Raw genomic sequence first — 27,700 nt, forward strand, 5'->3', positions numbered from 1 at the left:
GCGCCCCCCCCCCCCCCCCGCCAGCGGTGACGTGCCGAGCGGAGCCGAAGTGAGCCGAGTCCAAGCACACTGGTCGCCATGCAAAGCGAGTAAACAGCGGTTGCTAGAGACAACGGTAATAAACAGCGGTACCCATTACATAACAGGCAAACACGGCAACTAGGCGACAAGGAAGCGAGGCTTTTCCCGTTGTCCAGCTGAGGGTTTATAAGAGATCTACACTGCCTACGAAGACAGTTTGAGTATAGCAGCAGTCGCGGAAAGAAGAACCGGACGCGTGTGTGATAATCAGTGATAGTTCGTGATCACTGAGAAGGTACTGGGAGTGTGTAATACAGTGACACTTGTATAGCTCCCGTACTGCGAATACATGTAGCCTACTGAGGACAGCGTGAAGAGATTTGTGTGTAGGGTTTGTAAAGTGTGTAAACCCGTAAAATTGTTATAATTAATTGTAGCCAAGATTTGTACGTTGTTAAATAAACCAATTAACAATCCGATCAGCGTCTTCACTAGAAAAACACGTTACAGTATATTTGCTCTCATTGATGATATCTGTTCTTAATAATGTGGCTTAGTTTCAAACCAATAACGCTGTATACGTCATTGGTACCAGAAGGAATCACCACCTTCATATACCGTCAAAACATTTATCATTCTATCAAAGAGGGGTGTATTATTCAGGCGTCAAGCTATTTAATATTATGCCATCAAATCACAGTTTTAAAAAACGATAAAAAGCAATTTAGGTTTGTTCTAGGAAATTATTTGCAAAGTAATGCATTTTACTCAACTGATGAATTTGTCGAGCATGTAAGTGGCTCAGAAGATAAGAGTTAATAAATGGTCTGTGTGCGTGAATTATATATTGTTGAGACTTAGTCTAGTCTAGTAAAAACAATACCACACTTTGAGAAGGAAACGAAAACCAGGCGCAAATAACTAAAGTGAGGAACAAGCTGCTGGGGAAAATATTTTGATATATTTTACGGAAGGGACGACACCCTGAGTGGAGTGAAACAACAAATTATAAGAGAATTTTATCTCGTTTTAATAAAAGGAGGACTGCAGCGTGTGGTTTTTAAAATGAATTGGAACAGTGAAACAGCGTAGCAGTTTCAACAAGGTCTTGATTGAATATCTGTAATAAAACACCTGAAGATGGCCCTTTGAGGACGAAACATGTAGTGTTAAGTGTTAAAGAATATATTGAAGTGTAAAACAAGTGTTGCAATTTAGACGGATATAGACAAATAGACGCTAATGCAACTCTATAATTTTGCTTGTGGTTCTGTATGGGTGTGAAACTTGGTCTGAGACATTATGGTAGGAATGTACTCTGAAGGTACAGGTACTCTGTCTCTGACGGAACAGGTTACTGGGGAGAATATTTGGGCAAAAGAGAGATGAACTGACAGGAGGTTGAAAAAAAATGCATGAGGAGCTTCATAACTTATCCTCTTCACAAAGTATAATTTGTTTGATCAAGTCAAGGATGGAAGCAATAAGGACTGCATATAGGATATTGGCAGAAAAGCCCGAAGGTAACAGACCACTAGACAGACCAAGAAGTAGGTGGGTGGGTAGTATTACAGTGGATCTTAAGAGGGACAGGATGGTGTGGTACAAAATGGATTTATCTGACTCAGGTTGGGGACAAGTGGAGGAGTCTTGTGATCATGGTAATGAACCTTCAGTCAGTTTGTTAGCTTCCCTTCTTTTTTTTATCATCTACATTACCCACTATGACCTGTGGGTAGTCCCTACCTTGAGACCCAGTACGGGGCATGTCAGTACGTAACTGTAATACTGGCAGTTTTAACATAATTGGAATTATACAACTAGAATTTGTACATGGAAACAGATCACTAAATATTAAGTTACAGTTATTCTAAACCAACTGTACACACCAAAATATTTGCAGGAAAATACATAATATTTCTTAGTCCTTCTTATTTATACATTGCAATACATCCACTCCCCCATACGCCCTCATGGCACAGTGCTTAATTAGTTCAGCACAGGGACAACTTTGTTTTGCTTTTTGCAATACTTGTTATCAGATACTCGACACTATGAATTCTAGCTACCAACAGCATATAAAATAACCTACAAAACAAAAACCGAAACAGCTACATCTTGGGTAATTCTTTTTTTATATATTCTGCTGAATGGGCATGGTAGACGACTTCATGAGATTAGTCTTAACATTGCAATTCAGTCAGGGCTTAAGTTGTAATTTCCTTGCGAACTTCTTTCATTTTTATATATTACTTACAAAGAGACACAAGACCAAACGAAGATAGGGTTTCGTATTACCGTGTCTATTGACCTCCACAGTATTTATTCATGAATTCGTAACTCCAATCTCCGACATGCGCTAACCATTCTCACTTCATGTTCAAATTCACACAGCCACCATACATTTCTCCTGGATACAATTCACTAACGTATTATTGGCCGCTATTGGCTGTCAACTTGGTCAACATACCCGCACTGACTTGCAGTCTGACACTTGCGCGGGGTTGCAAATGTGAGACGCAGCGGAAAGTCTGCAATTCTTCACAGCTGAATGAAATTTCCAGCTATTTTTGTAAAAGTGAATTTTTAATTACGTTTATAGATTATCTTTTGTTACTTCAAATACGAGCGTAATTTCCGTGTTCGTATATTGCGTAATTCAAAGACGATGTCTTTGTTATAAAATCGATGGTGCAAGATGCATTTTGCAATGTAATAAACGCAATATTCCCATCCCACCGCAAACATTTCAAATTTATCAGTACATTTCGTAAGTACGTTTAGATGATTATTAAATATAAAGTTCGTTAAAGTAAAACGTCAATTGATTGTTTACATTGTGATACGCCACAGTTGGTCATTTGCAATCAGCTGTGTTTGTGATTTTGATTTGCCAATTCGAAAAAGTGCTTCTGGAAATTGCCGTTCTCTCATTAATTATCTCGCCTAATAAGGTGCGTACATATTCTGTAGTTGATAATATTTAATGCAGTATGTGTTAAAATGTAAGGAAAAATAAAATGCTGTAAATTTATATACGTCTTCGTTATTTCCAGTAAAAAATGGGTCGCATATTTTTGGACCATATAGGTGGTTCTCGTCTCTTCTCCTGTGCATCATGCGACACAATTTTGACAAACAGGAGTGAGTTAATTAGTACAAGATTTACAGGAGCAACAGGTCGAGCATTTCTGTTCAACAGAGTGGTGAATTTAAATTACAGGTTAGGTATTGTATTTTGCAAAATAATTATGTAATAGTGAAATATACTTTAAAGCCAGTATTTTTAATGAACCGTTATCCCTCTTCTTTCAGTGAAGTTCAAGACCGAGTGATGCTGACTGGAAGACACATGGTTCGTGATGTGTCTTGTAAAAATTGTGATGCGAAACTTGGTTGGATTTATGAGTTTGCAACAGAAGAAAACCAGCGTTACAAAGAGGGGCGAGTGATTTTAGAGCGAGCTCTTGTCACAGAAAGTGATGGAATAGACGAGCATATGGGTGATGATTGATCAGCTGGACTAACAAAAGGTGTCTGGACCTATTTTGCAGTTCTGATTCATATTGAGCTATGGAAATCAAGTTCTCTGATTTGAAGTGAATCTGAAAACAAAGTTAGGATAAATTGCAGAGAAACTTATTTCATCCAGATTATATTATGACGGCAGCCCAAATTCTGAAAGAATAATGGGCATTGTGGATGACAGCTTCGGCATAGTCGTCACTGAAGAAATAGCTTGGACACATGGTATTGCAGGTGCCATTAAATAAAATGAGTGGCTAATTATCAACTTAATTCTTTAGGTAAAAGAAAAACTTTTGATATACCACATATTTGTGTTTGATATGGTGATTTTAATGCACATTTATTTTTCATATTTTTAAAAATGGGAAGCCATAAGTTAAATTGCTCCATAGATGTTGAAATATACAAGTTTTCTTCATAAATTTTAAGTAACCATCCTTGGCCATCACTGACATCTGTTAAATTTGATGTACCACATTATACTATTTCAGAGTATTTCATAGCCTAAGGAAAACAGATGTTCCAAAATTACTGATATCTTTCTAGTTTTAAAGCTAATTCTGGTGAACATGCAGGTGAATGTAGATGTGTAAGTTTATGAAAGAGAGGAAACCAGGTTGAGATGATTCTGTGAATTAGAGGTGCATAATCCACATATTACCACCTCAAAATTGGATACAATTGGAGCAATTGGAGGCATCACCATAAATTATAATTTTATAGGGTAGAATATACAAAACAATAATTTTGCCTGACATTCTGTATGGGTGTGAAATTTGGTGTCTGACATTGAAGGAGGAACAGAGACTGAGAGTTTTTGAGAACAGGGATCTGAGGAGAATATTTGGATCAAAGAGAGATGAAGTTACGGGAGATAGGTGAACACTGCATAATGAGGATCTTCATAACATGTACTCTTCACCAAGTATAATTAGAGGGATCAAGTGAAGGGTGATCATGTGGGCATGGCATGTAGCACGAATGTGAGAGAACAGGAATGCATATAGGATATTTGTGGGAAACTCAGAAGGAAAGAGATCACTGGGAAGACCAAGGTATAGGTGGGTGGGCAATATTAAAATGGATCCTAGAGAGATAGGATGGGGTGGTATGGACTTGATCAATCTGGCTTAGGTGGAGGGCTCTTGTTAATATGATAATGAACCTTCAGGTTTCATAAAATGCTGGGAAGTTCTTGAGTAGCAGTACAATTGGTGGCTTCTCAAGAAGGGCTTGGCTCCGTGAGTGAGTGATAGGGTAACATCCAATATAGTTCGTGTCTATTTCAGATATAGGTATTATAACTGGCCAGATCAACCTGACCTCCTACTTGGACGGCATTAGCTGAGGTGTGGATTGGTAATTTTATGGGCGCATATTTCAGGGTGGATTATTGTGATTATCATAGAGTGGTGTGGTTAGTTAACTCAGCTGGTAAGGGATTGACTCCCTCTCAATGATTGCATTAATGGAGAAACAGCTGTCATTCACCATACAAGAAGCCACAATGATTCAGCAGTTTATATTTTTCTAACACTGAATTATTTAAGGTGCAGAAGCGGTGACGCATAATGATATGAATTTGATCAGTTTCTATTGTGTCAGTTTAACCAGTACATGGATATTAATTTATTATAACTAATTTTCTGGAGTTCTTAGACATGTTCATTGACTTGTGAAGTTGAAACAGAAAGCCCCGAGATGACATACAAGTGAAGCATCAGCCCTCCAAGAAGTAACATCCAACACTAAGAGAAGTCCCTCATTTCTTTTTAGCTGGATGTTGGAACACAGTTCTTCACTGTTATTTTGAATGTAGGCATTCCTATTGGTTAAAAGTAACAAATGCCATGCCATGTCCTAAGTAATGCATTTTCACATTGGGAACCATCACCCTCTGACTGACTGGCTGGACCCCTCTGGACCTGACTTATGGTGACAGAAACTGCCTTGTGCTCAGATCAGCTCCATGACATACTCACATACTTTGAACTTATTAATAAATCAAAATTTAAAGAAATGATTAAATATGCCTGTAGTTGAAGATGGTTTGAGTATGTCAACAATATGGTGACCAATTGTTATGGTCCCTTTGCTCACACAAATTTTGGACATAGTTAAGACTGCTTACTGACAGGTACTTGTAATTGCACTAGACTTTTATGGACCTTACTAATGCATTTTTTTTCAGAAGGCTAAATTTTAATATTTGGCAGATAGTGGTTGAGATATTAAGGCTTCTCACTGTTATTGTTGTTATCGTAGATCAACATATCATCATCATCATCATCATCATCATCATCATCAGTAATCTGTCAAGATGACAGGTCCACAGTCTCTTCCAAAACAATTCCTCCACTTAATGCGATCTAGAGCTTTCTCCTTCAAATGACAGTATCCTCTTCTGTCCCCAAGGTCATCCAGCATCTTCTTACGTCTTCTTCCTCGTCTTCTTGTCATTTCTATCCGCCCCTCTATCTTTCCTTCGATAACTTCTTTTAGAAGGCAGTTTCTGCATAAAACATGACCAATCCAATTAGCCTTCCGTTTTCTTATTTCGTGTAGGATATTCCTCTGCTCACTGACTCTAATTAACACTTCTTCATTTCTCACATAATCGGTCCAACTGATCTTCTCCATTCTTCTCCAACACCACATTTCGAAACTTTCCAGATGTTTCTGATCTACTGCCCTAAGTGTCCATGTTTCAGCCCCATACAGAGCTATGCTCCAAATGTAGCATTTCACTAGTTTCTTCCTCAAATTTAAGTCCAATTTGCTGGTAAAAAGATTCTTCTTCTTGCTAAATGCAGCTTTTGCCATGGCAATCCTGGATTTAATTTCACAAGTACACCTTCCATCATCTGTTAACAAGCTACCCAAATATTTAAAACATTTCACATTCTCCACTTGTTTTTGGTCTATCTTTATTGTGACTGGGGTTGGTTGTCTCGAAATTTTCATTACTTTTGTTTTCTCCACATTCATTTCCATGCCATAGCACCTTCCAATTTCAATTAGTCTATCAATCATGCCCTGTAGCACAGTTTCTTCCTTAGCCATTAACACAAGGTCATCTGCATATTTCACAGTTTGAATAATTTGCCCTCCTACTTTGAAGTCACCGAGCCCATCCAGAGCTTCCTTGGTAAGGCATTCGCTGTACAAGTTGAACAGAATTGGTGATAAACAGCATCCTTGTCGAACTCCTCTTCCAATCCGCACACTTCCTGTCTCCCCTCTGTCCAGTCGTACTCTAACTTTCTGATCCATGTACAATTTGCTAATCAATCTTCTTTCATGCCAATCGATACCTGTTTCTTTCAGGATCTGCATTAATTTGGTCCAGTTTACCCGGTCAAATGCCTTCTGCCAGTCTATGAAGCAAACACACAGTTCTTCATCTATCTCCAAAGTTCGTTCCGCTATAATTCTCATCATCCCAATTGCATCCCTGGTTCCTTTTCCTCTTCTAAATCCAAACTGATCTTCTCCAAGTACATCCTCTATTTTCCTTTCAATTCTTCTTTTAAGTATCTTTGCTATTATCTTTGCTGTATGTGCAATAAGGCTTATTGTGCGATGGTCGCTGCATTTTGTAGCTTTTGTCTTTTTCTTTAAGGCAATCATTGTAACTTCTGTAAAGTCCTTGGGCCACTCTCCACTTTCATATATGGTGTTCATTAGTTTTGTCAGTGTTTTCAAAGCACCTTCTCCCAGTAACTTGAGCACATCTCCAGGTACATCATCATCTCCTGTAGCCTTTCCCTTCCTCATTTCCTTGATAGCTTTTTCCAACATATCATAGATCCAACATAGATCAACATATAAGTAATGTAAAATACGTAACAAAAATATTAGTATATCTCCAGGGTATTTGTAATAACAGTATTCAGAACTTGTCAGTTTAGGGTAAATGCACATATATTGGTAGATGGTTGCCATTTGATGCTTTGGTGCTTATGTTGACACTGCCGGATCCTGAGATCTTCATGTATTAAATTAATGTTTCATATTACATAGTTGCATACTTTTTGGTAACGGCATATATATACAGGATGTTTCACAACTTTAGGGCATAACTGCAGGAGGTGATTTCCTAGGTCTTTGTGATCAAAAAAGTTCATTTAAGCATGTGTCCGATTTTGTACGGTTACGGAGTTATGACCGTTTTAAACTCAGAATAGAAGGTAACGATTACTGGCAATAAACGGAACAAAATAATAAACCAGCATAATACATGATACATTTAAAGTATGAATGTAAAGTTAACTTTGTGAAATTATCTTTCATTTGAATTGATTGGTGCTTAAGCTGATTTTCAAAAATGACACCGCTGGCTGCAACACAGGCTGCCGCTTGGTTGTGAACCGCGCTGGACATAGGAACCCACCCCGCTCTCAAGTGTTGAGATAACGAGAACGCTCTGTCTGTAGCTGGCTAAAAATAGTGACCTGCCAGCTGACAGACACAGTTCATACGAGGGCGTGTACAGGAATGAAAAAACGGCTATAACACCTTAACTGTCCAAAATGGGACACATGTTTATATGAACTTTTTTGATCACAAAGACCTAGGAAATCGCCTCCTGCAGTTATGCCCTAAAGTCGTGAAACACCCTGTATATATACTGTATGTGTGTGTCAAGAACTGTAATTTATATAACATTTCAGTTTTTGCATGTTTCTACGATATTAAGTTAATCTCAGTATCCACCCCATAACTTTGCCTCAGTTTTGAATGAGATCGTTTTCTTTGTGGTACTCCAGGAAGCAGCAACCTGCATTTGTAGGATGTTTAAATTTTGTGTCTTGATGGTACCCCCTCCCCCAGCTACACAGTGCATACAATTTTTGTTGTCCTATAATTTTTCCACTTTGAGTGGAGCAATTGGGGACTGTTCCTTTAGGCATTGCTGTTCCCATGTGCACTGGGCGATGGTCCACCAGTCATAATATCTTATTATAGAGAATTAAATTCTTCATAATGCACATCCTTAGTATGAAATGAAAACAATAAACATCTGTCACTTTTTGGAAGATCTTATAACTATGGGTAACTATTTGCAAGACTCTTACCTTTACCCCATCACATTGGTTTTCCTTGCATATACTTTTTCTTTTAATGAAACTATTAATTGCCTCTTGTACTGCCAAATTGGGAGCCTGAGATGAGGGAGGGAGACAGCATCAGATTTATTAGTTTCTTCTGGTATATTTTTTTCATATAGGTCTATGCGCATGTGTAATCTTTTCCAACATTAACAACGGGAAGCCTTTGAGATGGTACTTGAAAACCACAAATGTTTCCATGTCCATGAAGTTCTGAGGTTCGGTTCTATTTCAAGGTAGCTGTCTCATGTAGATGGGGCAGTAGCCCATAAACAGTTTCTCTGTCTGCCTCAGTTTCATGTTTTCTCTCATAATTGTGACCTTTTCTGTTTTTACTTCATGATGATATGGGACTGTCTCTTTGGAAACTTATCTTCTAAAATTTTGGTTATTGCATTTTTACATTGGTTTTATGCACGCTTAATATCTAATATGTAGGGGCCATGTCCATCATTCCAACACTGGACTACAGCTGATGATAGAGATTGAATTTATTATGATCTCATTGCTGAATGTTTATGAATCACCGAGTCAGGAGAAAGTACTGGCTACAAGATGTACAGGTTAAAGACAGACTATAATTTCATCCAGACTCATCTTCTTTGATGTGCAGTGTACAAATGAATGTTCAGACTGAATGTGTTTTCAAGTAATCAGTCTAGTCTGAACATTCTAGAGCATTAGGGCAAGAAATGGGGTAAGCTTGCCTTGCTTGTGATGAATACTTGGTGATCTGCAATTCAGTTGAATATCTGTAGGATATATTTAAGCCTCTTGCATCTTTGGCACTTTGGCATATCTTTACAGAAGAAAATGATCAGCTACTTCGACCTTCTTGCTCTGTGTTTTAACATTCATATAATGATATATTCTCAAGGTATTCATTTTAAGGATACTTTATTGTGTCAGATGACTTTGATGTCCACTTGTTTAAGAGTGTCTAATTAAACTGTTCATTATTATGATTACTAATTGTACAGATTGCCCATTCGTTCTGGAATCTGCAGCACTGATGTTATTTTTCTCAAAATTTGGCGTAGCTTTATATTTCTTCAGCATGTCTTGATTATACACTTTTGCTGGGTCTAGTAACATATGAGCCATGTTATAATAACCAATGGTGACAGATTGCTAAATTTTCCCTCTATTTCTGTTTGCCATTATGGTGACATGTTTTTATTTAGGAAAGACTTGGTTGGAATCCCAATCAGATATAATAAAACAGTCCAAAAGTATTTTCTCCCACCTGTTTTTACTAATCCCTCATTAGCAGTTATTAAATAATGCAAGAAAGAAACAGTATCTTTTTTCTCCAATGCTGTTGATTTTTTCAATTTTTGTGTAAAGTATCAGATTACTTCACATTAATTATGCCTTTTTTTATTTTTAGGATATTGGAAGTAACAGGAAAGACAGTTGATGAAACAGTGCAGTAAAAAAGGCATAACTCTTGAAACCTGACTGGCATAGAAGGGTTAGTTTAAGTGATGGAGTATTTTTGACAAATTAAGGAAAATCTGAAATTATATCTTATAAGATTAAAAAAGTTTTGCTGCAAATTACTGTTTAATTTTTGTGACTTCAAAATTTAAATAACTGAAGTGACATTTTATGATATATACTGTGTGTAGTGAAGAAGAAACATAACGGAATTTAAAAAATAAATAAAAGTATGCTTGACTATCACCATGTTTGAGTAGAATAAATAATCTTGCATGATTAGTGTCAAAAGAAAAGTGACCAGCTAAGCTAATGTAGTAATAGACCTGTTGCATATTACATTTTAGATGGTCTTAGGATTTGAAGTTCATGGTATTCCTGTATAGAGAGTAACAGTTTGTTTAACTATATTTTCTTAGGCGCACTAATAGCCGTAATACTGGTTGTCCTATAAAAATGTCACTTTCACGAAAAATAAATTGTAAATAAATTAACGTCACAAATATTGGTTGGAAGACTGAAATTTATCAGCAATTGCATATCTTGGATAAAACTGGAACAGTACAAATACTATGTTTCTCGACAGTATCCGTCATCATGTTTTTATCTAAAACTCTGGCTTCTTTTTATTTAAAAACACACCGTTTTGGAGACTAAATTCTGTCTCCAATTTCAGGCACTGCCTACTCAATTGGGCCCAATCAATAGAGCTAGTCCCTATCTCCAGAGTAGGTTTTACCTGAAGATGCAGACAGAATCCAGTCTTTGAAACATCTTTTTTTTAGGACTTAGTTTTAGATAAAAACATTACGGGTAATATCCAGAAACATAATATTTGTTTAATGTACTATTGTCACAAACTTTTATATCTAAAAGTTTAACAGTTTGTGAAGCTGAAACATGCTGATTTGTAATTATGTGTTATTTCTGTATGAATTTTAATTTAATTAATCATTAGTGATTGTTGCTGCTGATAACTGCCTAGTTTCTTCTTTTTTATGATAAACATGGACTTGTAGTAAAAGCACAGATCTTGTAATCAGAGATATGTGGTATAATGTCAGTGAAATACAGGACAGTTACAATTGTGAGGTGATTACATTTTGAGAAGTGGCGTTTGAGTACAGGTTTATTTCCTAAAACTTGACTTAAGATTAACTAAGAAGAGTCTGAGCATTGCCACTGCAAGTGTCTAATTTTTTTCCGGGGGTGACTTGGGTGGCATACTTTTCATTGCATTTATCTGGTAATCTTTAGCTTACTTTCCTTATTTTGACAACAATAAAAGTAGGTTTATGAGATCACCTTGAAGTGTGTCTGTATGTGAATCCCCCATAACACCTGAACCGGTCTCTATGAAACTTGGTATGTATGTCATGGAACATGACCCAATCTCAACAGCATGTTTTGTAAATTCCATCACTAATACCAACATTACAGCCTCTTAAATTGCTGAGGCAAAACCTTGATATTGCTTGAACACCCATATAAATCTTCGTGAAACTTGGTTTGTAACTCATGCCACATGAAGCCATCTCAGCAGCATACTTTATAATTCCGTCTCATCAGTAATACCAACACTGAAGTGTTTCACATTTTTACAGTAATAACTTTAATACTTTCTTCTATTTTCTTTGGGTCAGATGAGACTGAGTCCACTTGGTACATCATCCACTAATTAGCCGTTGTACCTGCCCCAGATGATAGATGATGAGTGTTGAGCAGTCAGTGGAATGAAAATTAGCCGGTGAAACTGAAGCACCCAGGAAAAAACCTGTCCCAATGCCATTTTTTCCACCACAAATCCCACATGACCTGACCTGGTCTTGAACCCGGGCCGACTCTTAAATTTCCGAGGCGAAACCTAAATATTGCTTGAATGCCTGTACCAATCTTTATGAAATTTGATATGTATATCATGCCACATGAAGCCATCTCAGCAGCTTACTTCATAATCCCTCCCAATTTTAATACCAGTGCTGCAGCCTCTCAAATTGTTGTAATAACCTTAATATCACTTGAATGCCTGAACTAATATTTATGGAACTTAGCAGGATTATCATGCCACCTGAGTCCATCTCAGTGGCATTCTTTAAATCCTTTCCATCAGTAATACTAACACTGCACCCTCTCAAACAGCATTTTTACCTCATTATGCATACGTACTGGTTACTTTCTGCTTAAGAATTTGTTGTACCTAGATAAGGTAGTTGCCCCTGTGCACAACCACTACATTTTGAAGGCATGTAGAGATTGTGGAGGTATAGCTGCACTCATTGTAGACGTTTGCAGTAAACCAAGGTGAGTGGAATTTGAACCCTCGCTGTCTTGCTCTTAGCCAATCACTTCACAAATTATACTGTTACAGCTCTTTGTAGAAACAAATTTAACTAACTTATCTGAGATTTAACAGTATAAAATGTAGACTAAATTCCTTCAGGTTATGACCCCATGTTGCCTCTTACATGGTTATCAGTTTTTTGGAAGAAACTGCAGCTTCCATCTTCATGGTAAGAGTTTGCTGAAGATGGAGGTAGTATGTTCCTTTAAAATGTTGGTAACCACCATAACAGACTACACAGTGTCATAACCCAGAGTATCACAATTTAAATGCAGCTGTAGTCTGTATATCAATTTTGACCAAATCTGGCAGGAGTTTAAAATTTTGACAAGACAGTATATGAATAAATCTTGTACAGGATAGTGTAGTCGGTATAACGACTGGCTACTGGCTAGACGACTGAGGGGTTGGAGTTTGAGTCCCTGTAGGGTCAAGAATTTCTTCACATCGTCCAGACTGGCTATCCAATGGGTACCGGAGACTCTTTCCCCGCAGGTAAAGCTGACCAGTCACCTCTAGCTAATGCCGAGGCCAACCCCCCATACACTTATGCCTTCATGTTGTAGTGTTTAATTAGTTAAGCACATGGAGAACCTTACCTTTACATAAAAGAATACAACACCTCTTTGTATAGTGTATGCTACACTGCACTGCAAGAGGAATTTTGTATGGGACCTACAGAGCTAGTAAATGGATTAGCATCTAACACCCTCTCCATTCTGTACATTGTGTCTTCTATGGCCAGTATGTGCTGGTGGCATGAATGCACCTGTTTTCCTCAGACTGCTGTGTACCATTTGTTACATTGTCTCCAGTCTGGACACTGATGCTGCAGCTTTTGCATTTCCATCAGAAAGCCACACCAAAATATATATTGATATACTCTGCATTAGTAAATCATGCCACCTTGTTTCATTGTTATCACTAGTTTACCATTGAAAGAAATCTGAGCCATAAGTGAATATGTTGTGAGTTCTGGCTTGTGATGTTATGAAGGATCCATCATGCAAACATATCAAGAGTAAGAGTTTGAAGCACTGGCAAATCAGACAAATATCTGTTTGAATTTTCTGTTCTGAATTATCTCTCAGCAACCTCCTAAAATCTGGCTGTTGAACTTTGAATCACTCAGTATATACGAGAGATGAGCAGACAAATGTAGCATGTCCAGTGACATTCTTTGGGTTGCAAGTATGCACATAGAATGCCTGAAGGGAGTAATAGCAGGACAGCAAAACTCATGCTGGAACTTTTGAACAAAATAAATTGCAAAAAAACTTTTCCATCAGGCATTAAGAAAATATTTAAAGAGCATCTTTCCACATAATTTTTGTAACCAAATGTTTTTCTACAGTAGTTAAGTCTTATATACACAGCTGTTGAAATATTAAATTAAGCACTATAAGTTTTTCAATTTTTTTCATCTGGTCAGGAAACTTTTAGTTCAAATTAAATATCATACACACTTTATACCAATGGAATCTTGCGGCAGTATCAGAAATATAAGGAAACATATTTACAACTCAAGAATAGTCTGTTGATAAAGGAGTTCATTTTTATGGATGTTTTCCTGAACTTGGACTTTTAATGGAGCCAATTCATCTTTCTGAATATAACAATATTTCTAGTGTTTATATTATGCTGATAGTTAATGTGATGTTATTAGAATACTGAAACAACTGAATCTGTCTTACAGGATTAACTTTACCTTTTACCTTTTCCTTCACACATGATATGTCAACAGGAATATAAATAAAATTTCATTTGAAATATTATTTGAAATGTTCTGGACCCTCATTTAGGCTCAGTATCAAAAGGTTTGAAATGAAAAATCGTTTTCATTATATTAAAATACTTTTTATTAGGTACTTCTGCCCAGATAATAATGGTGACTGTTGGAATTGAACTTTGGGCCTTCTGAATATTAGGATAGTATGCTAACCTGTAGAAAACCAGAGTGGCTTAAGCTGAGGTAATTATTAACCAATATGCTTAAATCTAGTACTAAATTTTATTGATGGCATAATGGTAACTTATTCAATTAGTGAAACACATGTGTCAAATATTGCTGAAAGGATTTGCAGGATTTGGTGTAAAGAAAAATTGTTCCAAGTTAAGGAGAAATACAAAGGATATCTGGAAAGTAAAGCTACAAAGTCCAGAAAATATTTGTAAAGCATTTTTAGGAGGGATTCACTTGTAGCACTTTTACAACACACCTTTATTTACTTTTCAACATAGTCACCATGGATCGCAATGCACTTAGTGAGCCTGGGAATGAGCTTTTTTTATTCTAGCATCATAAAATCTTCTGTCTGCTCTCTTAGCCATGGAGAATAGTTCTCGACACTTCTGGACATTGTTGATGAAGTTCATTGATGGTTAAACATCTGTCAGCACAAATATTTTTGGATCATTTCATCAGGTACAAGTGATGGCCTTCCACTCCTTATGTAATCATGAACATCCCCTTCATCATCCCCGCTTCATTTTCACAACACCATTTTGCCATGTTTTTCCTGTTCATAACATCTTCGCCATAAACAGAAACAACAGCAGTTTCCCCTTTTGCATGAAGAAATTTAATTGCTGAATGAATGTCACATTTGGCGGGATTATGAATTGACACAACCATTTTAAACACAAACTGCGAGTACAACGTTGCCGTGACTATGACAATATCTGCTACACCACTTTATTCAGCAGCTTATTAACTTACTTCTGCAGCAAAGGGAAATCCTTTGTATCTTCTACATTCCAACAACCATTGCACTTTTGTCTTCTTACTTTTACTATTGCACTTAGTAAAAAGCTTCACCAGACAAGCTAAATTCAGTCCAGGCACACTAAATTCTTGTGACTGTGTAGCAGCAATTTTCCCACAAACTTTTTCAAAAAGCTGTAATTCTTCTTTAAGCCAGTGAGAATAACTTTTTAAAAACCTGTCCAAATGCCTAAAATGTTCTGCCCAACCACTGAGGTCTGATGGAAACAGTTTCCTTGTGGTTTATATATTGATTATATATTGAGTGGGATGTCACATGAGGTCAGTTTTGAAGGTCAAACTTTCTTCAAGGAACATAAATTGCTAACTTCTAACTGCACTGCAGCCAGATGTCAGAACGTTTTCTGGAAATCATATGCTATGCCAACAAGAAAAGTACTAACAATTTTAAGCACAAGAGTATGCAAAAAAAAATAATTTTTAATAGAACGTCATTATGCACAATGATAAAAGCTTTGTAATGTACCCCATGGTAGTCTCTTGCAAATGTCATTAAACATGAATAACAATTTCTTTAATATTTCTACTATGTACTCCTAAAGTTACATTATACAAAGCTGTAAGTTATATAGTCTAAAGATTTTATTAAAAATTACAGAACTACATCTACAACTTCCACATCTAAATGAAAATAAATGATATATTTAATATTTCATGGTTGTAACAGTAAATGCCTTAATTGTTGCCATGGAGAGTGGCAATAATATAAAACTTATTTTACTGCAACATCTAAATATTGCCACCAAACTGTCCACCATATTAAAACATGCTTCGTACTTTCAAATAATGCTTTATACCTATGGTAATGAGTCAAAAAATGAATTTCACCCAGTTAGATCTGGCACAATACATACTGATAGCCTTCTTGAAACTTCATAATCCTTACCCTCCTACTGTTTCAGAGCCATAAAATTACAAATTTCTTGCACAGATCATCTGCTGGGCTCTTACAGCAATTTCAGCAGACTATGTTTTATATTTATTTTTTCTGCAGAAGTTATGTCATAAATGAAGGAGCTTCTGTCATCTGCTCGCAATGCAGTGGACTTTCATTTTATTTTGGCTTATCCCTTCCTTCTTCCTACGCTTCATGTCTTTCTTTTGGATATCTATTCCATTTTAAGTTAATCTTATTTTATTACTTTATTTTCTTCATCCTATAAATTCATTTTATTTTTATCACTTATATTTCTACTCCTGTCTGTCTCCTCCTTTCATTCCTCTTACACTTTTGCACCACTATATATGCCCTTGGTATAACTATCACTTCTCAGTGCCACTGTCTTCTGTTGGTCTGTCCACAGTTCTAGTCCTTGTCCTCCTTCCCTACATCAAAACCAGTTTTTTTCAATTCCTGCTCATTTTTCTATCTTGAAGCTGGAGGCAGAATTTTCTTCCAAAACACAACTACTGTCTACCAGAATAAACAGTATCACATCATGGAATGGGGGGGGGGGGTAATCTTCACATTTTTGATAGGTCATATCTGTTATCAACATTACGATTAAACTTGAAGAATCAGAAATTTAAATATCCTTCCAAGGTAAAACAATTTGTTTCAACTGCATATCAGTTTTCATGTATTTTGATGTTAATGCTTCTGTGCTATACAGTAAAGTTCATAACAACCTCAGATACAAGATCTAGTTTTATTTATTTTCACAGTGACTCAATGTACCAAAAGCTGAATTCTGAAATAACGACCTAGTGTTCTAGTAGCAGAGACATTTATAAACATGGTGCACAGATACTGACAACTTGGTGCAGGAGCAGCCTATATCACAGAAGGTTGCCTTGACTTCCACAATTGTGAATCAGTAGTCAAGTAAATCATTCAATTTGCTCAAAATGGAGCAATGAAGACATTTGCATCTAGGTGGTGTAAATATCTGCAAGCAAAAAAAGCATTTCATTTTTTCAGTATGACCTGGAAACTAAGCACCAATCCATGCATTGGAAGAGTCCCAGGTCATCAAGAAAAAAAAAAAAACATGGAAAAGCAAGTAAAATTTCAAAGCAATGATGATCGATTTTTCGATATCTGAGGGATTGGGTGCCTGAAGGTCAGACCGTTAATCAAGTCTACTATAAGGAGATTCTGACAATCCTTCATGGACGGGTGAGAAGAGAAAGACCTGAAATGTGGAAGAAGGGCTTATGAATTCTTCACCATGACAACGCGCCAGCACACAATGCACTGTCTGTAAAAATGTTTCTGGCAAAGCACAAGATTCCCATGTTGGAACATCCACCCTACTCACTTGACGTAGCACCATGTGACTTTTTCTTTATTTCCAAAGATCAAGTCTGCATTAAAAGGAACCCATTTCGAGTCTGCAGATGCAGTGAAGGCAAAGGAAACGGAGGTAATGAAGAAGCTATCAGAAAAGGACCTGCAGCAATCCTTCCAACAGTGGAAAATTCGCATGGAGCTGTGTAGGGGTCAAGGAGGGGACCACTTTGAAGGTGATAACATTTCCATTGTGTGATTAGTTGAATAACAGATTTTAGAGCATCAGTATGGTTATTTTATAGCCACTCCACGTAACTTTGTTCAACATAATGTTCTTGTGTTAGCAATGATGAACTGTCAGGTTCTTCTAGTAAAATGTTTAAGACTTAAATTATATCAAACAACCAGAACTCCTAATACATATGAAGGGCGTTCCGTATATAATGCCTCCTATTTTTTTGTGTTAATATGTGATGCCTGAGCTGGATGTTGGTGGTGTTGTAGTAAAGGTTGAACCTTCTCGCCAATGTACTGTTAGTTTGGTTGTCGTGCACAGATAGCGACAGCAGAGCAGTCTACCAAAATGGCGTCTGACATAGAAGTGTGTATGAAACAGAGATGTGTTATTGAATTTCTCACTGCCGAACAAATTGCACCCACTGACATCCATTGACGCTTGTTAAAGGTGTACAGAGATGATACAGTGGATGTCAGTACAGTGAGGCGGTGGGTAGTGCATTTCAACAGTGGCAATAGTGAAGTGCACGACAAGCCACGCCCTGGGCGTCCCTGCTCAGCTGCCACTCCTCACAATGAACAGCACCTCGATCAACTCATCCATACAGATCGGCGGATAACGACCAGGGAACTGCGTGCACAGCTTAATATCGACTGTAATGCATTGGAAACGATGTTGGGGTAGCTGGATTATCGGAAAGCTTGTTCCAGGTGGGTCTGGTGGATGCTTACACAGGATCACAAAACTCACTGAATGGAAGTCTGTCAGGACCTGTTGCACCAGGTTGAGGCTGAAGGTGACAAGTTTCTAGACAGCATCGTCACCGGAGATGAGATGTAGTGTCACCACTACGAGCCGGAATCCAAAAGACAGTCCATGGAGTGGCAACATCCAGATTCCCCAAGAAAAAAGGAGTTCAAGACACAGCCATCGGCGGGGAAAGTGATGTGCATGGTCTTTTGGGATAGGCGGAGTGTGATTTTGTTGGATTTCCTGGAGCCTGGTGAGACTGTCAATTCTGAACGCTACAAGACGACGCTGACTAAACTGAAAGCCTGCATTTCCCAAGTCGGGCCAGAGAAGCAGACAACCTTTTGCTTGCAACACGATAACGCTAGACCCCATACCAGTTTGGCGACCACCGCACACACTGCAAACTTTGGCTGGACTGTCCTACCACTTGCACCTTATAGCCCCGATTTGGCATCTTCAGACTTCNGGGGAAAGTGATGTGCATGGTCTTTTGGGATAGGCGGAGTGTGATTTTGTTGGATTTCCTGGAGCCTGGTGAGACTGTCAATTCTGAACGCTACAAGACGACGCTGACTAAACTGAAAGCCTGCATTTCCCAAGTCGGGCCAGAGAAGCAGACAACCTTTTGCTTGCAACACGATAACGCTAGACCCCATACCAGTTTGGCGACCACCGCACACACTGCAAACTTTGGCTGGACTGTCCTACCACTTGCACCTTATAGCCCCGATTTGGCATCTTCAGACTTCCATCTCTTTGGGCCTATGAAAGATGGACTACATGGGCAACATTTTCCAGACAATGATGCTGTCACTGCAGCTGTAAGAAAGTAGTTAGCCTCTGCTGGCACAGACTTTTACAGGCGCGACATACAGGCTCTTGTTCATCGCTGGCAAAAGTGCCTAACGAATGGTGGTGATTCATTCATTCATCAGTAATCTGTTAGACGACAGGTCCACAATCTCTTCCAAAACTGTAATTAGCTGTAAGTAGTGTTATTATGCTTTCTGTATGTGTTGTAGTTTTCGTTAAAAAAAACAGGAGGCATTATACAAGGAACGCTCCTCGTATATATGTTCTTGTTCTTCAAATATGAAACCCAGAACAAGGTGATGCAACACACGTTGTGTACACACAACAAAGGTCTGAGGGTCAAGTTTGGCAACTATATCCCTTTTCTAAAAAATTGTAGACAACTGAGACACCTTATATGCTAAAAATATTAACGGCATTATCTGTATTGCTGAATTAATCCCTTTCTATTAATATGGGGTATGAAAGGAACTGATTTAGGGGGGAAATACAGACAAAACTAAACATCTGAGTATGTTCTGAAACCAAACTCTTCAACACAGGAACAATGAATGAAATACTCAGAAGGAAATGGAATAATGACAGTAAGATAATATGATGAGAGTGGAAGAAACTATATCAGGTTCATACCCAATGGTGGCCTTTGGTATTAGCAGTATTTAATCTTCATGGTTCTACCTTCAGAAATTTGAACAGGAAACACAAGAGTTCACCACAGTGGCAGAGCACGACTTTTAGAAAAGTGTTGACCAAATCCTGTGGTAGTGGGAGGTCATGAAAATTCTGGCAACTAAGCATATACATTATACAAAATAACTAGCAAATGTGAGCTAAGAAATAATTATGTCAAGGATTAACGGGGAAGGAAATATCAACTAGGGAAAAATGGTCAGCAACAGCTGAGCTTGCTTTTTATTACATCTGCTACTTGTATTACAAATGATGATTTTTTTCTTGGTGAAAATATCTATCACTGGGTCACAGAAATTTGGACTGTTTCTACATCTTGAGAAATTTTCTTCTCAGGAGGCATTAATGATAACTTATTATTTTAGTGTCTCCTGAGTGTTGTGAAGGTTAGGTATGGATTTTCTTCACGGCAAAGAATATCCACTTTGACAAATGCACTGGCTGCTGGATCTGTTGATAACAGGCCAGATCATTTTATGAATTCTAATAATTCTGTACTCAGATCTGAAGCAATAAAATATTAGAGGTCTGGAATATCATTTTGTAAAGATTCTTCTAATGAATAAATAACACAAAGTTCAGCTTTCAGAAGAGAAACAAAATACTGTCCACATGACTTCAATTATAGCTCATAAGCAGTAGCTTGAAACTTTTTAGAGAAGTGTTTAAAATGTCCAAATTCCAAAAGAGAAAGAAATTTTAGTCTTACAATTTCAGAATCAATTTGTCACCTATCCCTCCATTCTAACTGTTCTATATCTCCCTGTGAGTAGGTGTCATTTTCTGATCAACCTATTCAAAGCTCTTGCACTTCTCTGCCTCCCCCCCCCAAATTGAATTCTTACACTTTTTCTGAACAGCAAGTGATGTTACTTTTGTTTCACAAACATTTTAGCTTTTAGTAGTACTCCTAAAAATACTGTAGCATGTAGAGCCATTTCTAGGCAATGACTGCAAAAAGAGTTGTGAGCTATTGCTGTTAGAAGCTGTTAGCTGAGGCATGGGGCTAGTTTGGGAACCTGGTTTCAGGGTAATATCCGCCACTGGAAACTGTTACCAGACAAAGAATGGTAAAGGCACAGGAGACTTAAAAGACCCAGTGTCTACTGTAGTGAATTGCAGTGTGTGTGAATTAGCACAGCGCTATATTTAAAATTCAGTAAATGTTCAATAAACCAAATTTCCAATCCAAACCCTGTTTATAATCACTCATACACATCACAATACTTTAAAATAACAAAAGAAGTCATAGCATGATATTCTAGAACAAGAATATGCATTTTGCTGCCCCATTCTTACCTGTTTGCTTTCACTGACTGTGTCCTCTGTGACCAACATGCAACTGAATGGTATTCACATTTCCCACTTGGCTAACATAGCCTGTGATAGCTTAGAATGTCATGTACTACCCCCTTTTCTGAAGCCTACACTATATCATGTCTCTTCTAATTGTGCCTTTGCCCAGAAGATGACAATTGTAAGCTGCAGGGAAATGGTTAACAAGCTACTGACTGGGTAGATGGAACTGGCAGATGGTGTATTATCTGATCACTTTTCCTGCCAGTACAAGGAGCAGCAATGAACCATGAAGGCAATAATTTTATTTTTCAAAGTGTTACGTGGGCCAATGGTTAAAATTAATGCCTTGCCATTGGTATACCACAAACGGCAGAGCATATACACTGAATGTGCACCAGACTGTAAGAAACTTCAATATACTGGACATGTATGATTAAATACGGAGGCTAAGTAGCAGCTTTGGTTTCAATTATGGACATTAGCACATGAATTGTGGCCACACTGCAAATAGCAGTTGGGTAACATCACAGAAACAGCAATAACTTCAGAAAGTTCTGGGACAGGACACGGATGAACATAGTTTAGTTTAGGTCCAAGTATACCATATATGACATGGCTACTGGAACCAGAAATGAACAACCACACAACGTGCACAACGATAAAAAGGAAACTGATCAGGCAAAAGGATTTTGTATTATAAGTGACAAAAGTGAACCATACTTTGGATTATGCCTTTCCACTTTTGCTCTTAGGATACTTGGTCCAAGCAGAGTGCCGATCTGATTCAGACACTGACTAGCTGCACTAGAAGTCAAAGCATTCTCACACTCCTAGAACAGAGAGACAGCAAAAATTACTTCCAGGTTTGAAATATTGCATGTTTTATGTTTTATACCCATCTGTGACCTATTTACTGACTCTCCCTCAAAACTGACCTATAAGTTTATGGCAAAAAATATATCCTACAAACAGCTTATTCTGCAAAGGGTTAAAATTCATATTTCATGGTTGACAGCAAATATTTTAATGGGGGTTTGCTGCAAGTCAATTTCACTTACCAGGGCATAGAAAACTGGGTCCAAGAACTCCTCAACAATGGACTTGAAGACTTTCTTGCCAACTCCCTTTGCCAGAAGAGGTAACTGTTTACAAACTGTCTCAAGGAAGACAACATGGTGGGTGTAGTGTCGATACTGACAGGCCTCTCCCACTAGGGGCAATGCAGTAAACACTGAGTGGGACAGATCAGGGATCTGCGACAGCTCAGACAGCAGGTACACACATCTGAAATCCCAAAAACTGATTTGAAAAGGAATGCAGCTTCTATTAAAATGTCCTTTTCTTATAACTGCTGAGTACTGGGTGTTAAGAAGTGTACAGTGTTTATTATTATTAGTAACAACACAAAAATACTTTAAGCACTACATATTTTAATGTAATTCATGTTATACATATTTTGGCTCAATGAATTGTTTTCACTGTTATTAGTAACAACACAAACGATACTCCAACCTTTAACATAGGAATGTTAGCTATATCTAACAGCAAGTAACTCCACTGTAGCCAAAAGTTAGATTCACCTAACACAGTACACAGCTCTCTTTGGGATTTCTGACAGTTTGATCTTTGGGTTGAAACCACAATAAACCCATGCAAGGTCAAGTCAGTGGTTCATTCTTTAGCTCTGAACAATGAAATCATTTATCACGGTACCGGTTTCGACACTATTTACGTTTAGATGTCACTATTTATGAAGGGGTCAGCCAAACAGAGCACAGCTTTGTTCTGAGAACTGAGAAGTAAATATTTATCTGAGCATGCATAGTAGTGCTACTTGAGCTTGCAAGGAAGTGGGTCATTTTCAAGGATGGGTTTTCAGTAGCGAATTATCAGTCAGAAAGTCAGTGTCAAATTGTCAATTATTTATTTATAAAACATTTTTATTTTGTGTCTCAGTAGAGGTAGAGCTTCAATTAATTAAGCACAAGGACAACTTTATCTTGTACAGACAAATTACAGGGTATACATGAAACCATGTAATTTATGGGAGATTTCAGGGATGTTCAAGGTAATTCTGACATGGTTTTGGGTTTATGCGCTGTCTTTAGAATGTAACCACCACATACGATATGATTCCACCGTAATCATTAACAGTGAATATTACATTGAAGTTCGTTGATACAAGTAGCTGTTGGATATGATGTCAATGCTGTGTTAAACTCTATAATGTCACAGACTCATACTCATGTTTTACAGCATCAATATGATATGTGGAATTGCTCTTTTGGTTCCTAGGAGCTAAAGTCCATTACTTCAGTTCCTCATACAAAAATAACAATGTAAGTTAATATTTTCTTACCCATCTGCCATTTCCCAAGGTTGTGAAGGTCTTTTGAACTTAGGGTCAGTGCAACCACCCCGACCCATTTTTGGTGCCAAAGATCCACATGAATACATCTGAAATTATTGCAAACTCAACAAAATTGTTTCATTTCACCCAAAACTGTATGTAAATAATATATTATGACTAACATTTACGAATATTTCACCTCTGGCTACTGTTACTGGCCAGCTTTTATCAGAGGCTCAATAAAATGAAATGATATTGTAGCATGTAGAGAGTTGTTACTAGGTTATGGCACAGTAAACAACTTATCAGTGTAACAATAATTGCACACGCAATAAATCATGTTGATGGAGGCATCACACAACAAGAGGAGAGCTGCAGGGAGCAGTGTTGGTACGCAGTCCAACACCAGGTGAACAGTGTGGCTGCAAAGGAACATGAGATACCAGTATCCAATGTCAACAGAGGAACAGTGTTTATGCTGGGTCCATTAAGAGGTTATATCACTCAACTTACTGAGTTGAGTTCAGTTAGTGTTAGTGTAGTGGAGTGAGTTGGTAGGTGATTGAGACAGAACTGCTGCAGTTCAGTCCTTGTGAACTGTTGCTGTTAAAAGCTAGCAGCTGAGGCACAAGAACATTTCAGGAACCCAGAGGAAGGGGAATGTCCGCGTTGCAAGCTGTGACCAGAAAACTGCCAAAGTCACAGCATGCTGGGAAGACTTAGTATGTGCTGTAGTGAACTAGAGTGTGTGTGATTTAGTGATTAGTGCTATAGTTATTTGTAGTTATGATCTGTAAGTGTTCAATAAATCCAGCTACCAATCCAAATCACATCTAAAATCACTCATACATGTGACAATATGATGCTGTGGTAGCTGTCATCATAATGATCACTTTTCAAGGAGTCAGATCAACCTATGAACCTTAAAGATATGTGTGAGTCTTTACAGGAACATAAGTTACATGGTTCTTTGATGAACAGGAACCACGACGTGGTAGGCACTCATCTTCCTTTAAACAGAAGCAGTATACAGAACACAAATCAAATGGTTCTAGATTTTAACAAAGTTTTTTAAACCATACTTATAAATAAACTAATTATAATAATTTATAAATATTTTAATAAATTCAGGCACATCACTGTAACTGTTAAAGGCTAAAATTTTATATTCATGACATTGTAATAGTACTGTCTGTATGTATTGAGAATAATCAATCACATTGTAATAGTAGTTCTGCATATACTGATATGTCCTTCTGAAGTTGGTCGCTCTGAGTGAAACATGTCCAGGATGAAAGATTAAAAAGGAGAAAGAACATTTATCAATCACACTGGATGGAGTTGATAACCTTTTATACTATTCCTAGTGTGATGGACGAGGATGAACCAAAAGAACAAACTCTTTTTGAAAAGTGTAAAATAATGCCATTCAGTTTGAATGTTATGTTTAGCAGGTGTCACAGTGGACTGACCAAACTGACCAAACTGAAGAATGCCTAGCCACTTTTAATGTAGAATTCCAATATAAAATTTCACTCGAGCCTGTTTTAATTCTGGGATATGACGGAATAATAGATGAACATGTTATCCACGTTAATTTTTTTAACTGCCTCCACTTCATACAAAGAAATGCATGTGGGGGGGGGGAGTGAAACTTCAGTGGGCCTGCTCATTTTAACATGTCTTCACATGAGCATTTTGGGAAGTAGAGGAATACTACCTTACAGGTAATGGGAAAGGTAAGTGGATCAATAATTGCTGCTGATGTAGAGGTTGGGGGCTAAGAGGTAAGGAATGAGGACAGGATATTCTGGTGGTTCCAACCGTAACTCTAGATTTTCACAGACTGTTTCAACTTCATACGAGGGTACACAAATTGCACTCGTGTGTGTTACACCACAATGAACTTATCTAGGAACAAAGAATACCACCTTCTGGGATATAACATCATGCAGCCTATGGAAAGTCAACCGATCTATCGGAGGAGCATACCACCTCCATGTTCAGGGTCAAATAAGCGAAGCAAGACACCAGCATGAAAGCAGGCTACAGTGCCAATTAATATGCTAAACACTTAAATTTTCTACATAGAATAAGATTCTAAATCAAATTCAATTTTGGAGAAAACAGATATATCTAAATCTACAAATGTCGCAATCAATTTGTTTCTTCCTCAAAGCCCACCAGTGAGAAGACCTCTCTGGAATCATAGTCTAGACCACCATTGTCATGCCACACCTCACACTTATCCTGCCCCTTAAGATCTCTGCCTACTTAAGTTCCTCAATCTCAAAAACCCCTTCTCACTCAAAAAGAGAGGCAGATGATGCTTCAGGCTGAGTCCTGTTTGTCACATACTGGGAATAACCCATAATTTAGTTACCTTCCATCACTAAGAAAACTTACAAATATGACTGTCTAGCCACATGTCATACCATGGGATGCTGACTTAATGGTATATACCATAATGCAAACTGTCCTTTAAAAATCATACAAGTGACAACCATATAAGCTCTAGCATACAGATTATGCTATTCTTAAATATGGAAAGTAATGATGCATAGAGAATCTACAAATAAACAATGCCTGTCCAGAAGTACTTAGCCTAAGTATAAGCGGCCTCCGTAGTCAAGGTGTAATGTACCCACCTCATGACTCAAGGTACGCAGGTTCAAACCCGGCGGAGGTCGTGGAATTTTTAAGGGCAGAAACAGGGCAGGGAACAAGTCCTCCGGGAGGGACTTTAAGCCGTGGGTCCCGTCTCATAGATTTACGGCACGTAAAAGGTCCTCATGTCTCTAGGAGACCTCTGGGCAAAATTAGGCAAAGAGTTTCCCGCCCAAGTAGTTTCCAATTACTCCGGTAGATGGGGAAATATTGGGTACCGTTGCTAGCCTCTGGCTGAACAGGGTTGATCATGAGCACCAGTACTGGCAGGGTATGGCGACTGGTAGAATATCAAAGGGGGACGTACAATAGACTATTAGTCGCGGTGCATGGGGAAACCCACCTCCTCTAATAATAATAATAATAATAATAATAATAGCCTAAGTATGGAACGGCCATGAAGAAAGTAGTTACAAAATGAGGCAGACAGAAAGTGACTTTAGAAATCTTCCTGTGAAATGTTCTCCTGCTACTGTACCTGTTTATCAGAATGGAGTTCAGGGTCATTATCTCGTAACCTCTTCACAACACCAAACGATGCCTGACCACGTTCCATGTCAGGGTACCGCTCAGACTCTGCTGGTTGGTTCATAACACCCTTCAGTCCTGCGGTTGCCTTCTCCATTACAGTTGCTACTGCTTCCTGACCATATGCTCGTACAATGTTAGCGAGTGAGGAAGCAGCCCCTTGTCTTACTGATGGAATTGGATCCCCCAGATTACAGAAGAACATCGGATATAATGATGGAAGAGCGCCCCGGGACTCTTCAGGAAAACACAGAATGAAGTTTCCACAAGCCATACATGCGGCTGTCAACAAAACCATTACACAGGTATCAAGTAAATGAAAACAGGCTGGTCAGAGTGTTTTCTCTCAGGGATAAAAGCTAAGGGGTTCATAAACTAAATTAATAAACACCTGTATCAAGAAATCCAAGAAATGGAACTGAGAGTGCTGGTACAGACAAGGGTCTAGAAATACAACTTAAATTGCCTAGCCTGCTGACTAAGTCCACATACAAAGTCTTGCCATATGCACTGTACAGATATTTGTATAGACGATACTTAAAATCTCAGTATTAAGTGCTAAGATCAAAGAAAAACAGAGATGAAGAAAGCAGTCTTCTGGGATTTGGCGCCGTGTATATGTGGTGTTAACCGACGTTTCGGAGGAACGTATCGCCTCCATCTTCAGGGTAGAAGAAAAAATATAAGAAATCTGCAAGCTAAGAGACCGTGAGAACCGGTAAAAGCAGACTGTGTGGAAATATACACAGCTATGTGAGAGAAGAGAGGGTAGGGGGGGAAGGGCAAGTATACAAGTGAAAGCAGTAGTGTGGGAGGGGTAGGGGAAGGGAGCTGGGACAAGCGTGGTTTTGTGTAGGGGAGAGAAAGGCAAGGTTAAAGGCTGGGCACTAACCCGTCAGCTGA

The 27,700-nt window shown here is 38.1% G+C and overlaps 2 protein-coding genes across 6 annotated transcripts in view; both read right to left on the reverse strand.

Moving 5' to 3' along the window:
- Positions 1 to 2,969, reverse strand: part of LOC111869788 (atypical kinase COQ8B, mitochondrial) — a 33,423-nt gene extending 30,454 nt beyond the window's left edge. Inside the window, exon 1 of one of the 3 annotated variants that reach the window (XM_023861551.1) lies at positions 2,492 to 2,969. The gene's annotated coding sequence lies outside the window, so the exon portion shown is untranslated. Of the gene's footprint in view, positions 1 to 2,278 lie in introns of all 3 variants that reach the window. The other 2 variants (XM_023861549.1, XM_023861550.1) reach the window with 2 other exon arrangements.
- A 13,059-nt stretch (positions 2,970 to 16,028) lies between these two features.
- LOC111869790 overlaps positions 16,029 to 27,700 on the reverse strand; it is a 31,704-nt gene continuing 20,032 nt past the window's right edge. For all 3 annotated transcript variants that reach the window (XM_023861560.2, XM_023861559.2, XM_023861558.2), the window contains 5 exons: positions 26,748 to 27,079; positions 23,612 to 23,709; positions 22,311 to 22,536; positions 21,973 to 22,082; positions 16,029 to 17,115 (listed from right to left, as the gene is read on the reverse strand). In XM_023861560.2, the coding sequence (XP_023717328.1) occupies positions 17,070 to 17,115; positions 21,973 to 22,082; positions 22,311 to 22,536; positions 23,612 to 23,709; positions 26,748 to 27,079 (812 nt within the window). In that variant the 3' untranslated portion in view covers positions 16,029 to 17,069. The remainder of the gene's footprint in view (positions 17,116 to 21,972; positions 22,083 to 22,310; positions 22,537 to 23,611; positions 23,710 to 26,747; positions 27,080 to 27,700) is intronic.

This window comes from Cryptotermes secundus, unplaced genomic scaffold (genome assembly GCF_002891405.2).
Source record: "Cryptotermes secundus unplaced genomic scaffold, Csec_1.0 scaffold123, whole genome shotgun sequence".
Lineage (NCBI taxonomy): Eukaryota > Metazoa > Arthropoda > Insecta > Blattodea > Kalotermitidae > Cryptotermes > Cryptotermes secundus.